The sequence below is a fragment of the Calypte anna genome, chromosome 4A (assembly GCF_003957555.1).
Source record: "Calypte anna isolate BGI_N300 chromosome 4A, bCalAnn1_v1.p, whole genome shotgun sequence".
NCBI classification, from domain to species: domain Eukaryota; kingdom Metazoa; phylum Chordata; class Aves; order Apodiformes; family Trochilidae; genus Calypte; species Calypte anna.
The window spans coordinates 31,669,810-31,686,346 of NC_044248.1; the positions used below are offsets into that span (position 1 = coordinate 31,669,810).

Sequence of the window (16,537 nt, forward strand, 5' to 3'; positions counted from 1 at the left end):
ATGACCTGGCTCAGAGAGAGAAATGCCTTAGTGTGGTTCCACTGATTCCTCACTAAGTGTTCCCAGATGGTAGCAGACAGCTTTTCCTTCTGCTAAGGGTTCCCAGATGCAATATGGGACAGCACTCAGTGCTGATCACCCCTGCTATCCAGCACGTGTACAGAAGCTGTGGGAATGATCACTATGCAGAATATGGACTGCAGTGTTATTAATATCAATGCTACTTTATATTTTCTTTTAATCTGGGAATTACAACTGCCCCCTGACATGTCTGATACTGATAATATACTGAGAAAGAGATGAAAACCAGCTTGATGAAGTTCAAGTCTAAACATATAAAGGTGACATGAATTGGAGGAGAAAGCCTTTGGAGGCATACAGTGAATCAAAGAATGATTGTAGAGGTTTCTGGGATGGATTAGAGAAGTCCAAGAACAGAGATGATAATCTTGATTAGCAGCATTCCCAGGACTGTAAATTTGCAAGTCTGAGCTCAGCACTCTTCTGTGCCTTCTCCTTTTGCCTCAACACAGTCCTTGCCTTCATGGTGTCAGTGAGCACAGAACACGGCCAAGTTTACTCTTCTGCCAGGGAACACTGGATCTTAAGGAGCTCAGACAGTTTGTTGATGGTTTTCACATCCCGCGGTCAACACAAGTGGCTGAAAGAGATGTTTACCTTGGAGCACTTACTATGATATTCTTGCTTTGGAAAGAAACATTTTGCTCTCAGACCTCAAGAAGGCTGGCATTACTCGGTGTTTCTAAACACGTGTGTTGTGATAGTCACTTTTGACATTAGTCCGTTTTTCCATGGGCCACAGCTCTTCACAAGGCCAACATTTCTCTCCCAAAACAGACCCAGGCAAAAAAAAATAATTCTCTTTACCCCGTTCCATGCCCCCTATTAGTATGTATAACCTCAAGAAAGAAACGTTTTATCCTTGCAGATTATCTCCGAGTCATTTCAGACTGCGTGGAGGCAGACCGTGCCCGCAGCCATTAGCAGGACCCTGGCTCCGCCGTGCGGTACCCCTCGCTCCGCACGCCGCCACCACCGCCGGCCCGGCCTCCCGCCCGCCGCCTGGGAGAGCGGGCAGAGACCGCGGGCGGGGGCACCGAGCGAAGCCCGCCACACGCCCGCTCCGCCGGCCACGGCGCCCCGACCGCCCGCGCTCCCGCAGCCCCTGCCCGAGCAGCCATTATCTCGGGGCAGTCGCCTTTCCCCTCGGGTTGCAGCCGCCCGCTCCGCCAGCCGCACGCCCCCGCCTGTGGGAGGAGCGGGAAACAGCCCCGACCCCGCGGCGGCCGGAATCGCTGGCGGCCCGAGCAGGCGGAGCCACCGTGGTGGTCTGGCAGCTGCAGAATGTCGCACCCGTCCCCTCTCGCCCGGCCGAGCAAGGCTTCCAACCCCCGCACCTTCTTCGATGTGGACATCGGGGGCGAGCGAGGTGGGGAGGGGGCGGGAAAGGGGCCCTGGTGGAGGGGACGCGGCCGAAACCCACGCGGTGGGGCCAGAGCAGGCCGGGAGGGCCGGGGTGCTCCTGTGTGGAAGGCGCGGAACTCGGGCCGGGCGCCGGGGAGCAGCGGGAGCGGTGCCGGTCACGCCCGGGCCCAGCCGCGGGGCGGAAAGTTCTCGACGGGGAGTGACCGCGGGGCTCCAGTGGCGCCGCGACGGGCCGAGCCGAGCCGGGCCGGGCGCTGTTCCCCCGGGCTACGAGCTTACACCCGGAGCCGGGGAGGAGAGACGGGGGCCGCCGCCAGCAGGCGTCCTGGGGGGCGGGTGGGGTGGGAAGGTGTCTCCCTGCGTGTTCCCCTTGAGGTTTCCCCGCCAGAATGAACAGGCCCGAAAAAAAAGAGAAAAAGGCAACATGGCTGCACCGGCACGGCCTTCCCCGTGCCTTCCCAGCCTCGGGAGGCATCCGTGGGTGATGCGGGAACATCCACTGCCATCAGCCAGCCCCTGCGCCGCGCTCCCAGGCGGCCTCACCCCACCAGGGGCAGCGAGCTGGCAAAATGCCCCGCACCGCACCCGTCCCCGGTGCCACCTATGGCGGCCCTGCCACCTCCAGCTGCCCTCGGTGTGCTGGGCTCGGCCTCGACCGGAGCGAACTTCGTGTCCGGCGGCACCTCCTGCCTTCAAACCGTGTCCCTCCCGCCTGTCCCGGGCACATCCCGCTGCCCGCCGGCCTGGGCCGCGCTGCCCCGGCAAAGCTGGGTGAGGCGGTCGCTGTGGTTCTCTTGGCACTGGCGGTGTTGCCAGATGTCGTTGGAAAATCTGTGCAAACGGTCAAGAAGGAAATATGAAAACAACCACGTGGGTACTACACTAAAAGCATAGGTTTTCAGCATTTTAATGGGTGAAGATAGATGCTGCCGTTTTGTGAGGAGATTGCCTCTCATATTTATTCTGTTACACAGTAAAAGCAGTAAGTCTGTTAGACGAGTTGCCTTTTACTGACTTTCAGTTGTCTAATTTGTTTTCATTCCTGTATTAGTTAGAATTAATATATTTACAGTTAGCTTCCGGTAGAGTGGAGTTCTGCTAACTAATTGCCCGTGAGGCTGATGAGAAAACTGGAGCATCGGCTGATGGTAGCTGTTAGGAGTGAGAAATAGCTCTCTGAGAATCCAGTCTGTGAAAAGAAGTGAATGTGACACATCATTTATCAGCTATTACAGTATCTGTTAGCTACTCAAGTTTCACTTCCTTTAGTTAAGATTTGCATGTTTTCAGATTTAGTGATGGCTTGTAGCATCTTCAGCTGCAAACTGCAATTATTCATATGCATGTTAAGTATTGTGCCTTAGTAAACTTGGGGTTTAAGAGAATAAGGAATAAGGTAGGTATACATGTTTGGCATAAGCTTTTTGAGCAAATAAAACCCTCCATAAAAGAATCTTTTTAAACTTTTACCTATTTTTGAATGATCAAGCTACATATATATATATATATTAACATGTATATATAACATATATAACATATATATATGTTAGCATATATATATGTTAAAATAATCATGCATGTTAAAATACATAACATGGCTTCAATATACATGTGTGTATATTAAACATTTCCCACACACAGTTTTGGCTGAAAATACCTTAGGCATTAGCTTTTGGCAGAATCTGTCTTTATTCATCTTAAATTATTCTTGATAGTTGAACTTGTTGGTAATTGTTGCTAAAAACCTAATGTAAGTGTCCCAGCAATTGCCATGGAACAACCCCAAAATGTATATTTAATGGTAATCTGGATAAAAAGAATAAATTTAGGTTTTAATTTACATTGCCTTGTAATGCTTAACACATCATGGTGCCAAGGAGAGGACTTTAAATATGTCTCATTCTGCCTGTCATTTCAGTCGGACGCATTGTCTTTGAACTGTTTGCTGACGTTGTACCGAAAACTGCTGAAAATTTCCGTGCATTATGTACAGGAGAGAAAGGAACAGGGCCTACAACTGGAAAACCTCTCCATTATAAGGGATGTCCTTTCCACAGAAGTAAGTTCCATGAAATCTCCTGTCAGTAGCAGAAATCCTCTCATCAGTATTTGAAATAATATTTTGGAGCACTTAATAAGAAATACCTTGACTGAAGTAAGTTTTTGATGTTTTGATCCTCCCAGGGACTAGATGTTCTTACCGTGTATTGACAGTACCAAATTACAGATGTACTAGCAAGTTAGTAATAGGAAAAGTAGTTTGCTATGAGTTCTGAATATTTTGAAATGGATTTCAGGTGAAGAAATAAATATCAAGTGATGTCTGCTTAACTGAAAAGGCATACTTAGGGGAGACTTGATAAATAAAAGGTGGGTTTTGGTTTTATTTAGGAACAGGTGCTGGTGACAGGGTTTGCTCTTTATTATTGAATTGTTTTTCAGCTTGCCTTTCTTGCCTTGCTGCTTTATTTTATAATTATTTTCTTTTACAGTTATAAAGCAGTTCATGGTCCAGGGTGGAGATTTCTCAAACCAAAATGGCACTGGTGGAGAAAGTATATACGGTGAAAAATTTGAAGATGAAAACTTTCATTATAAGGTACTCTATTGAAAGTAGTAACTATATAAAATTTTTGAAGTTTTGATGATTTTAATTTTTTCAAGTTCAGACTTAGCAGTCTTAATTCCAAGGTTAACATATATTTAAGCAGTGAAAAGAATGCAGGAAAAAAGCCCTTAACTAGCTTCTCCTTAAAGTCTGTTGAATACAGAAGAAATACAGGTTTGAATACATGCTATATAAGGTCTACTTCATTAGGATAAACTGTGGTTGTCTCTATCTTCTTTTTCATTGCACCATCAGAAACTAATTTGAAACAGTATTTTAGATGTCACTGAAGTAGGGGTATGATTTTAATAGAGTGAGAAATTTTGTCACTCTGAAGCATATGCAGTATTATATGTTAGTATTAAGTGGATTTTTTGCCTTTTTTTTCATACACTAATTACATTCATCAGATTAGATTTGAGAAGGGGTGTAGAAAAAATCCGCGGAGGCTTAAGGACAACAGGTAGTCACCAGTATGGTTAAAGTGAAGTCGTTTATTAACAATTCACACTCGCTTTATATAGAGCCCTTGTTTATATAACAATATCTTGCAGGTGGCTATATCTTGTCCACAAATTCTATTTTCACAGAACTTCTGCTGGCTAATCATTACTCTGCTATTCTTCTTTTCTACTGCCAGCTTCCTTATCTTTTTCCCATAGCTCATCTTTCAGTAACCTTGGAACTAGGCCTCAAGGCCCTTAGCTTACTCTAGCTAAAGCTAAATAGTCAGGATTACTCACATCTGTTTTCTTCCAGACAGTTTCCCAACAAAGGGGGAATGCGTAGTAGATTGCAGAATTAATCCAAAGAAAAATGTATTTTCCTTGCTACAGTTATTTTCAGTGATAATGAAAAATAAAAGGCTGTTTGTGAATGACTTTTTTTCATCCAAAGTAGTGGAAAAGTGTTGTGTTAATAAAGCAATTCTTTGAGTGTGCAGAAGTCTCAGTTTGAAGATGTCGTTTTAAGAGTTGCTGGCTTCAATGGTAGAAATTCTGACCCCTCTTATTACTTATTCCCACTGCTCTATCAGAGCACATACATTACTAGCAACCTTAAGTGTAGTCCCACAGGCAGTTTTGTCAGCCGAGCTGCAGAAAAAAACTCTGCTATGAGAGTTGGAAATTTTAAAACAATCTTTGTCCTCAACATGTAGTGACACCAGAACAACTGCAGGTGCATAGGCTTTATACACACAACTACTACTTTTGACCAGTAAGTCAAAAGTAGTTTTTTGCAGGATGTATCTTTTGTTTCTTTTGCAAATGCAAAATGTCTCATTACCATTCTCAAGGCTTCTCTTTGTCAAAATTTAATGTAGTGGATGCCTCCAGAATCCATATTTTGGCAGCAAGGAGGCTGTGAAGGGATCCAGCACAAGTCCTGTGAGGAAGGGCTGAGGGAGCTGGGGTGTTCAGTCTGGAGAAGAGGAGGCTCAGGGGAGACCTCATCACTCTCTACAACTCCCTGAAAGGAGGTTGGAGCCAGGGGAGGGGTTGGGCTCTGCTCCCAGGCAGCTCCCAGTAAGACAAGGGCATGGACTTAAGCTATGCCAGGGGAGGGTTAGGTTGGATATTAGGAAGAATTTCTTTCCAGAGAGGGTGATCAGACTTTGGAATGGGCTGCCCAGGGAGGTGGTGGATTCTCCATCCCTGGAGGTTTTTAAGAAGAGACTGATGTGGCACTCAGTGCCATGGTCTGGGAACCACGGTGGCAGTGGATTAAGGGTTGGACTTGGTGATCTCAGAGGCCCTTTTCAACCTGGCTGATTCTGTAATTCTGTGATTCTATGACATAAACATTGAAGCATTTTTATACTTTTGAAGAAAAAAATGTTTGCATTTTGTTTTTTTAATTTAAAAAACAAACAAAACAAACAAACAAAAAAGTCAAAACAAAAAAACCCCCAGCCTTTTAGTACTACCTTTCTCTAAAAATGGGTATTCCAGAAGGGGAAGAAGCCTACAATTTTTACAGTATGTGAAGATAACCAAATATTACCTGTACATTGTCACATACTTGTTGACTAGCGGACATAGCTGTTCATAATTATTCTGAATGCTCCTCTGAATGCTCTGTTCTGTTCTCAGCTGTACATAAAAGACTGTGTGGCAGGAAAAAATCCCCTATGCTAGCATCTTGGACCTTGGTGGGAATACTCCCTGGAGATAACAAAGATAACGTGCTCCACAAGTACCCTTTACAAGAGCCAGGCCATGCAACTGTTTCACAGCACTGCCAGTAACTGTTTTCATACTGTGTGGTTATGCAGTAGCATATGAATGACTCCCCAATAACACTTGGACTGAAAAATTTAAAGGCATCATTGTCTCATGGTTAAAGCAAAGCCCTGACTGCAGTTGTGCTTGCCTCCAAACAGTATTTTAGGGAAAGAAAGTATGGCAATTCTCAACTAATTAGGCATTGAAGTCCATGACTAAGTTGGGAGTAAGATGTAAGTGCAGCTTTGTCATAATTACAGTTGTGAGAGATGCTCTCTGAAGTCTGACACTTCCTATGGTGCTGCCCATAGAATTGCTGCTTAAAGCTACTCCCTGGCTCCCTGCAGGATATTGTGTCATTGTTACTTGTACTGTCAAGTGAGACCTGGAGGTAATAAGGAATGCAGTGCAGATGATTTTTACTCATCTGACTGCTCAGCTATAACAATCAATCTCACTAGGCTTTTTTTTGGAGTTGTTTCACCAGCTAATGGCTGAGCTATTGTGGAACACTCCACTTAGTTCTCAAGCAGTGTGATTACCATGGCAGAGTTTTGAACGTCAAAGCATCTGATTTTGTCCAGGCTTTTTTACTTGCTTGGTAAGCTTACAAAAGGACAAGCAGAAATCATCACAGGAAAGACACTCTGCTTGCAGTGTTTCTCAAAACACAGCAAGAAAATGCAGGGATGACAGAAGTTTTGTTTATAAAAAGGGACTCTCATCATGGGACTAATGTTGAGACTTGGTCTCAAATAAAATGGGGTTGCACCAGACTGCTGTCTATAACTTTTGAGCTTGTCCTTCAAATCTTTACTTATAAGAGGTCAACATGCAGTTGTGTGGCAATATCAGAACTTACTGTTACTTGTCTCTTTGTTTACCAACCTTTGCTGTCTAGCATTAGTTGTAATTGAAAAAAACCCCAAAACAAAAGTAAGAGTTAGAGGTCTGTTCTGCCTCATGGGCAGTGAATCAGTGACCAACCTCAAATGGTATTTGCAAAAATCTCCTATGGGAGAACCTCTCTGAATAACTTGTTTGTGAGCAACTATGATGCAAAATGTCAGATTTTTGTTTTGGAGATAGTTACCAGATGTCCTCTCTTGCTGTGGAATCCAGGCTTCCTCTGTGTCATTTGCCATTTCTAATTCCCAGAGTGAGTTTGAAGAGAAGAGATGAAGCCAGGATTATTCCAGTAGCTTTCTGTTGGCTGGGTGCAATTCTAGCTCTCAGCTGTACAGCCTTTTCCCAGAGTTCCCAAGCAAAATCTAGAATGAAAGATTGAGACTTATAGTGCCATTTGACTGGATGAACACCTCAGGCTGGGCGTTCTCCCTACCACCACAGAAATCCAAAAGTCAAGTGGAAAAAAGTTTTCAAAACAACAGTTTTTTTGAAGTGGTAGAGACTCTAGGAACAAACTAGATGCATAAATACAGCTGTCTCAGAGTGTTTCAAACTAATCAACCTCCCACTGAACTCTGAGATCTCTTTCACAGCAATTTCTTCTCCATCTCCTCTGTGGCATCAATTTTTTTTAAATTTTTTTTTTTTTTATCCTTTGCTCCTCCCCAAGTTTTTCACAAATACCACATGAATTAAACTGAATTCCTTGGACTTAATAACCAGATGAACGACAGTTTTACAGCAAGTTATCCACAACACTTAGGAAAAGTACATTTTTTACAGTACAAGTGAAAATTAAATAATCTGTGTGATGTAGCAAGGTAATTATTGTGTCAAAGTAGGAGAAAGTACTTACAGGACACAGGATAAGTAATATTTTCTTACATTAAGCTTTAATAAATTTGTATTAGTTTGTGGCTTGGTAGCATAAGCCAAAATAATTATATGGTTAAATACCAACAGAATAAAAACTGTGTCTCTAGGAAAGTGAAGGAGTTAAAAAAGTCCCAAACCAGTAACCTTTACAGAATAAAGACCACAGTCTCCTAAAATGCAAAGTTCTACAGCATAATTTGTCTGACTAGTCCTTATAAAATTATCAATACATATCTTCCTTGACAGCATAACATTAAAAGTGATTCAGCTGGCATTTTGCTTTGCTTCTTTAGACCACTGTCTTCAGTAACACACTGGGGAACTTCACATACATCTCGGGTGATGCACTCAAAATCAGAAACTGAGCAGGGGATTGAGTGTACAAGGAGACAGATGGCCATACATTCATAGAGTTAGTTGTGTTGAAAAAGACCTTTAAGATCAAGTCTAACCATGAACAAAGGCTCCAACTCTACCACTAAACCCTGGTCCCTGACCACCACAGCTGCATGTCTTAAATAGCTCCAGGGATGGTGACCCAACCACATTGCAGAATCAAGGGGCACATGTGGCTCTGCTTGCATGAGTGCTAGCTGGCAAGTCAAGATGCAGAGCAGGGCAATTTGCTCTCTTCAGTCATGACAGGCAGATTTAGCTGCCAGCTCTATGTTACTGTCTGATTTTCCAAGCTGTCACTATGGCTGTCCTTGCTATATAGAGCAGAATCCTTATGTATGGTTTTGTATGGTTACAGAATCTTATATATGGTTTTGTAGCAGATCTTTTATATCTTGGTTGTGATTTTTTTTGTCCCCAATGCAGCATGACAAACCAGGGCTGCTGAGCATGGCCAATGCAGGACCTGGTACTAACGGCTCTCAGTTCTTTATTACAACGGTGCCTACTTCCCACCTTGATGGGAAACATGTGGTGTTTGGCCAAGTCATCAAAGGAATGGGTGTAGTTAAAATGTTAGAAAACATTGAAGTAAAAGGAGAAAATCCTGCTAAGGTAAGCAAAATCCAAAGCACTTAAAGCGCTTATGTGATGCACGTCCATTTCTTTTAAATGTTTCATGTATTGTTTAGAGCTATTAAATGTCACCCAGTTATTTTTACAGTTAATTCCCATCTTATTATCCTTGTTAAGAGGCTTTTGTACTTTTGCTGTAAATTTCCCCTGCACAAACAATTGATTTATTCAACATGGCTGTGGGAATGGAAGCCATTATTGGGGAGAAGGCATAAATGCACAGCTAGAAGTGTAGGTTGGGTGATGAAATTAAAGGGTGGAATTCACAACCCTACCCAAGTGATACGCAACTCTTACAAATTTTATGTCAGAAACCCATGTAGTTCTGGAAAAGTAATCAGTGTGAAGGCCATGTCAGTCTGTGGCTGTTCAAAAAATTAATAACTGTGACTTAAAAAGATTTTCTTCAGTGTCTTGTGTTTTGCTGCAGCTCAGCCTCTCTGTGGAGCGTAGGTCTGGTGCTGTTGGAATGCTGCTCTGAAGGCAACACTTCCTGTGATAAACACATTTTGATGGAGATAGGCTAAAGATGTGGTGGGTTTCTGAAATCAGTGCACCCAAACAACAGATGAAAAAGCATTTTTACTGAATTTGAAAGAGCACTCAGAAGTTGTGGCTTTTTTTGGGGAAATTGTTTTAGTAAGCAAGACTGCTAATTACTCTTCACTTTTTCAGCTGTGTGTCATTGCAGATTGTGGAGAGCTAAGGGAAGGAGATGACTGGGGAATTGTTCCCCAGGATGGATCTGGAGATGCTCATCCAGATTTTCCTGAAGACTCGGATATAGATGTGAAAGATGTAAGTATTTTTCTTCTAAGGTATTTTATAGAATTTAAGACGTGGAGATGGTCTGAGCTGCATGATGTCTGTGATGATGTTCACTAAACCTCTTTCCTATTGATCAAGGTCCTGATTAAATGGTGATATCCAGTTAATCCAGGAAAGAGAAGGTTGTGGGAGGGGACTACTCTGTCTTTTTTTTCCAGGGCTAATTGCAGCTGGTATTCCCCTAGTAACTAAAACCACTGTTATTTAAAATTATTACACTTAATGTTTTTCTGGTTTTTGTTTCTTTCTACTTTTGTTTGTGCAAGAGTGACAAATGGCAATTACTAGAATTCTGGCAGATGACTAACTTAATGTTATACCTGCACCTTATTTCTGTGCAACTTTTTAAATATCTACCCTTGGAAAGATTTTGTGTCACTTACTAGAAATACTGGAACATTGATCTTTTAGAAAGATTTTTACTACATCACAGCTAATTGTTCTCATTTCCCAGTAACTTTTTAAGTTGTTAAAACTGAAGGAAGACCTGTTTTTGAGAGTTAGGGAGCAGACTGGTGGAAGCATCTTTTCTGCAGATTTTTACTTATAATGAAAGAAAAATAGACAAACTGTAAATCAAGCTGTTTTGTGAGAGGGGAAGAAAAGGTGGGGCTGCATGTGAATATTTTCAAATAGAGAATTAGAAAAGTAAAACCATTACAGCTGGAAACCAGAAACACCTTGTCTCTGGTAATTGGGAAACATTTCAACTCGTAAGCAATGTTTTAGGATAGTATTTGATGTGGTTTGGAACTAAAGCTGTCAAGTGCCTGCCACCTTTAACTTTAAACTTGATCATATAAACTTAACTACAAGAAACTATGGTATCCTTGGTCTCAATCTGGGATCAGTTTTTTTCAAGGTTATTAATTCTAGCAGGGTAGAAGTGAATTGAACTTGACTGAAGTTAAGACATCTGTGGTATAGACAGCAGTAATTATAAGCTGTTAATTGCCACTAATGTAACACTTGAAATTTGTGCCATTCTGGGAAGAGAAATGATGAATTTGACAAGTTGTTCTTTTTCTCCTTCTGCAGATGTTTTAAATGTTGTGAGAGAATTTTGTTGATGCAACTTACAGTTTGAGGGTGTGCAGAGTTCAGGTGACTTAATACCATTTTGAGAAAAAAAATTTTTTTTGGAATAAGGCAGTCTTGCTTGAATCCTTTGGTTGTTAACATATCTTATTTTCTATGAATAACAGTCAACGCCTTTATATATAGGTCTGCGTGGGTAGAAGCATTTAGGGGAAGGAGGTGAATTGCTGTGTTGTCTCTGGACTTTCTCACCCTTTGTATTGTAGAAAACCTGTTAGGAATTTAATTTTTCAGACTGTTGTGTTACATAAAATAGAGAATATTATAGCAGTGGCTTGAAGGTAGTATTTCTCTGAAGATGTATTTTTATTCTGAGATTTTATGCTAATCTTTAAAGAGGATGGACATGGAATCCTGCTGTTAATGTTTAAGTAATTCAAGACTTCCTTCATAAGTACATTCGTATTTTATATTTTCCATCTATTTTATTAGGTTGACAAGATTGTGGCCATAGCAGAAGACATAAAGAATATAGGAAATACTTTCTTCAAATCGCAGAATTGGGCAGTGGCAGCTAAAAAGTATAGTAAGAGTTTACGGTAAGGCTTTCATCCTGAATCATTTTATCATCAGGTAGTTGCTGTAACCCAAATGAATACTTCTCTCAAGCAATGATCTGTGCCTTTAAAAAATGCCTATGCTCTTCTAGGCTTGGTTTTGTTTGTTTTGTTTTTTAAATTTTGTTTGTTTGTTTTTTCCTTAAAAAAAAAAAAAAAGCCTTCATCTAGATAAAGTTCAGCAGATCATTTGCAGTTAGTCAAGAAGGTCTTCCATTCACTGCTAAGTAAGACTTACAGGAAGGAAGGATTTTTAGAATGGACTAAAAGCTTCCTTTTTAATACTCTTGCTGTGGTGGTGTGTAACTGGGAAGAATAGCTCAACAGTATACACAAGGTAGTTAATGGACTGGAAAGAAGGGAGCTATTTTCTCTGATTTCTAAAGACCAGTAGGTTTAGGAAATTGGTAAGTTCATGAGGGAGTACCCCCAGATGTGACCCTTACTAATGCATTTTTATTTTTTCTGAGGTTCCCTCATCCTGACTCCATGTATAATTTAAACGCCTCCTAAATCATGGTCTTTCTGCTTTTGTTTTCATGCTGCTCCTTCCTTCTTTCATGCTTTTCACTTTATGAATAGAAGCTTCTCCTAAAACTTTTTTTTAACAAGTGATACTGACATAAAACAGTTTATAACATAAAATGCTCCTTGGGTTTTTACCTTCTTATCTCTCCTCTGGTTTTCATCTTTTCTGTTATGTCCAGCAAGTGGAAGAATTACAGGCACTGTGTCTCACTTCTTAAGTATTGCTTATTTCTGTTATCCAAAGTCGTATACAAACTATGCACCACTCCAAAGACAAGGCATGTAAAAATTCAACCTACATAGTCAGCGTTCTGCAAAGACTGCATTAATCATGGCATGCTTAAAATGTGAATGCATCCAAACCCTCTTTTTAAAATTATTTAAATAAGAAACCACAGTTCTGTCAAGTAGGCCATAAAAAGAATTAGGACTTTTACATCCACAACAGACCTTTGCCGCTTGAAATAAAAACCTGGCAGCATTACCACATTGTAAATTAAGGAGATACAGCTTGCCTATGAAATAGAAATGCAGTAAATCATGTGGCTTAGTCCTGAACCAGTGTCAGCTTTGAAGTTCAGGAAAAAAAACAAGAAAGGAAGAGGGTGGAAAGAAGGTGGAGTTACTAATGCTCATAAAACACCCTTCTTTACAAAGTAATTTCAGCTTTTATCCATAAATGCCTAGATCAATTAAAATACTGAAGGAACCAAAGAAAAGATGAAGGTTCCCACAAATGCACAGGGGTGGCACTTTTGCCACTGATGAGCAACATGGTTGCTGAGAATAACCAATCATTGAGATAATTTGTAGTGGTTTCATGACATCTAAAATGGTCTAAGAAAAATATGCTGTTAGTACAGTGGAGGGATAGGAGTTACAGGGAAACATTAGTGAGTGAGTTGATCTTTTTTTCGTCAGGGTTGGTTTGATATATTTAGTTTAATAAATATTTCTAGCAATGGAATTGAAGATGCTTTTAAAAATACCATTTTGGAGAGGCCAGTTTGCACCTATCTGTGGAGAAACAGCTAAGGGCAGAACAAAATGGAAGTTGCAACACTGATACATGCTTTTGGTAAATCTCTTTTTCTGCAGGTATGTAGAAGCTTCTGAAGAAGTGGCAGAGGAAGCAGACAAACCAAAGTTAAAGGGTGTTGCTTTGACCTGCATTTTGAACATTGGTGCTTGTAAACTAAAACTGTTGGATTGGCAGGGAGCCATCGAAAGTTGTTCAGAGGTATCTCTAATATTCAGTATCTTGATTAACAATTGGCCTGTATAAGAAACAGAAACTGAAACTACAAAGCTTTTTAAGAGTCTTCTGGTAGGCTTATGATTTGAAAGTAAAGAAAGAAGAAGGCTGATTGCAAAGTTGATACTAATTTTCAAATATGAAGATTTTAAAAGTATTTTGAAATTTAAATGATTCATTAATTCAAAAAAAGGAGGGCTGTTGCTTACTGCCATAAAAGAACCCTGCACATTGTCATTGTCAGTTTTGTTTCCTAAGAGCTGAGCTACTGTTTATATTCTTTAATGAAAGAGAAATACTATTCTTTGGAAGACTAGTATGAGCAAAACATTTTACTTACTTTTACATTTGATCGTCTTGTATTATATAAGAGTCAGAGAGTGGTTTGGCTTGGAAGGACCTGAAAGATGTAACCCCCATGCCATAGGCAGGGACATATTAATTAAGGTGACTTTTCTAAATAAAGCCCTTTCAGGCAGGATTAGTGGTGAAACAAAACCAATGAAGAAAGAAGGAAGGAAACAATAACTATGGAAATTCTGAAAAACAATAGAAAGAAAAAAAGGAACAGCAATGTATACACTGACAAAAGTTAGTACATTTGAGGAAACTTTAAAAAATTCATCAAAACTGAAATTTTGAAGGAAACAGAGTGAAGAATCCTCTTGTCTTAGAAAATCCTGAGCAGCATCTCCTAGGACTTCATGCTGAAAGCAGGGGTCTTGGCTCATCTGTGTGTGAGGGGTCTCTGTGGAGCTAGCTTGCTTTCTAGCCTGCTGACAGTGTTACTACATGGAAAATTCTCATAAACCATCTTCAGAATGGACAAAGAGGGGATAGGAAAAGAAAAACGTAAGAAAACTTTTTAATGTGGTGTCTGTCATCAATGGTAAAAATAAAAGCCTGTCAGTGTTAGAGAGAGAACTTACTAATACTAATACTTGCCACAGAGGTGGGGGGAGAAAAAAACCTCAAAACTTCCTTTGATTTTAAGATTACAGAATAGTTAGATAAAGGCAACTCCATAGCTGTAACAGACTTCTGTAATGTATTTAGCTTCTGGCTCATCACTAGTTTTAAATAGTGCATCAGTGTTTTTAATCAGAACACCAGTTTCCTAAGAATAACTAGTAGAGTTCCAGATGATTCTTTGGAAGAAATGATACATTTTCACTTTTATGATTTCTTAAAGCCAAAAGTCTGTAATACATGCATTAGTTAGTATAAATAGGAAATTATGAGCGGCTGAACCTGTTCCAACAAACCTTGCTTTAAAATAGCTGTAAGCATTATGGTCGAGCTAAAACCAAGAAATGCTACCTCTGAGTATGCAGCATGGACACCTAAAATTCTAATTCTTGACACACAAGAGGATCTAAGCTTTAGAGCAGACAGATCAGGATGAGCACCCAGAGTAACACTTCCATTATATGAGCAGCCAATACTGATTTAAAAAAAATATGGATACATCATCTAATGTCTATAATTTTAAATCAATAAGTTAAAGGTAATAAGTGAAATTAATAAATGCAAGGCATTTCCTCTAATCACCAAGAAATTATGTTATTTCCAATAATACAGAAAGACACACTACAGACCTATCTGCTGTAAGAAAGAAGAATGCCATCTTCACAGGCAAGAAAACAAAACAACTAGCTAGCCAAATTACTGATCTAATTAGAAAAATAATTCAATAAGATAGAACAATCTCTTTTCCCAGCAGCCCTTATTGTATCTTCCTAGCCTAGAGTGAAAAAAGCTTTACATGATGCCATTTGAAGTTACTTAGTGTGAAGGAGGGAGCTGCAATACAGAGCTGTGCTGTGACACTCAAGGTTAGGGTAACATGAGCTGCAGTAACATCTTCACCTTGCAGAGACAGATGCAGACAATTTCCTGTCAAGTGTGCTCACCCTTCACAAAAGCCCAGTTCTGGTACAGTGGTATTAAACCTTGAATCAGCTACCTATTCAATGTGCTGTAACATGGCTTTCCTTTTTTACACATTTAATGTTTTGACAATTTACCCTCAAACCAACTTGGGTGATTGTCTGCTGGTGTGAACTGTGCCATTTGCAGAGATGGGAGGCTGTGAAGTATGTGGAATGTTAATGAGACAACTTTATTTAATTTACAGGCTCTTGAGATCGATCCAACAAATACTAAGGCTCTCTACAGACGGGCTCAAGGATGGCAGGGAGTAAAAGATCTTGATCAGGCATTGGTAATGATCACACCACTTAATTTTTTTTAATCTAAATGTTTAATCAGAACATTAATTTATATTTCTCTTTTACTTTAGGCTGATCTTAAAAAGGCTCATGAAATAGCCCCTGAAGACAAAGGTAAAAGCCATCCGTTTTTTTCAAGTTCTTTACTTGTTTTTAAGAATGTAAAAAAGAAACCAGGGTATTAGCAGTAAATCATACCAGGGTGATGCCCAAAATGCTGGCTTCTAACAGCTTAAATGCTAATATATTGAGCCGAGAGCTCACTGAGGTAGAAAACCTGTTTTTATCCTGCAGTGATGTTTCTGGCATTAACTTGCTTATGTAGGTCAGCAGCATGCCTCTGGATCTGTCTCCCTCTCTTGCAGAGGCCATGTTAACTTTCCTAATTCCCTGGTCTCATTGGGTAAAATTTTTAGCTCATGAATTCTGTGTTGGCACCAATACGGTGCTTGCTACACTCTCATCTACATGGTTACCTTACCAGGTGAAACAAAGTAAGGGACAGATTTTTTTTTTCCACTGACCTGGAAGATTAAATGCAATTTCCAGCAGTGTGACCTCATCTAGACACATTATGAGACATCATGTGGAGAGATTACTATAACTGTATCATAAATTTTCTTTCTAAGCAGCTATTCAGACGGAAACGCTCAAAATCAAGCAGAAGATAAAAGCCCAAAAGGAGAAAGAGAAGGCAGCTTATGCTAAGATGTTTGCTTGATAGTTTTTTTTCTAAACTTTTAAGTCTATGCACTAACTCATGGAAAAGGATAAACAAAGCTGCTTCTTTCATTTGCCCTGCACTGCAGTTTTCAGTGTTTACATCTCAAAAATCTAATAATAAAGACAAACAGTTGAAAGATGAAGTGTTTTTAAGTTGTAATAATTTGTGTCTTGCAACTCAGGTGTGTTTCTAATGTGTAAATCAGTAGTGGTTGTGGTTT

The 16,537-nt window shown here is 40.3% G+C and overlaps 1 protein-coding gene across 1 annotated transcript; it reads left to right on the forward strand.

Annotated features, from left to right (window-relative positions):
* The first annotated feature begins 1,267 nt into the window (after positions 1 to 1,267).
* PPID (peptidylprolyl isomerase D) lies at positions 1,268 to 16,459 on the forward strand. Its single transcript, XM_030450230.1, has 10 exons — positions 1,268 to 1,450; positions 3,365 to 3,505; positions 3,939 to 4,045; positions 8,887 to 9,075; positions 9,772 to 9,894; positions 11,455 to 11,561; positions 13,206 to 13,347; positions 15,500 to 15,586; positions 15,665 to 15,707; positions 16,226 to 16,459. The coding sequence occupies exons 1-10, from the start codon at positions 1,366 to 1,368 to the stop codon at positions 16,312 to 16,314; spliced, it is 1,113 nt and encodes a 370-aa protein (XP_030306090.1). The 5' UTR covers positions 1,268 to 1,365; the 3' UTR covers positions 16,315 to 16,459.
* The last annotated feature ends 78 nt before the right edge of the window (positions 16,460 to 16,537 follow it).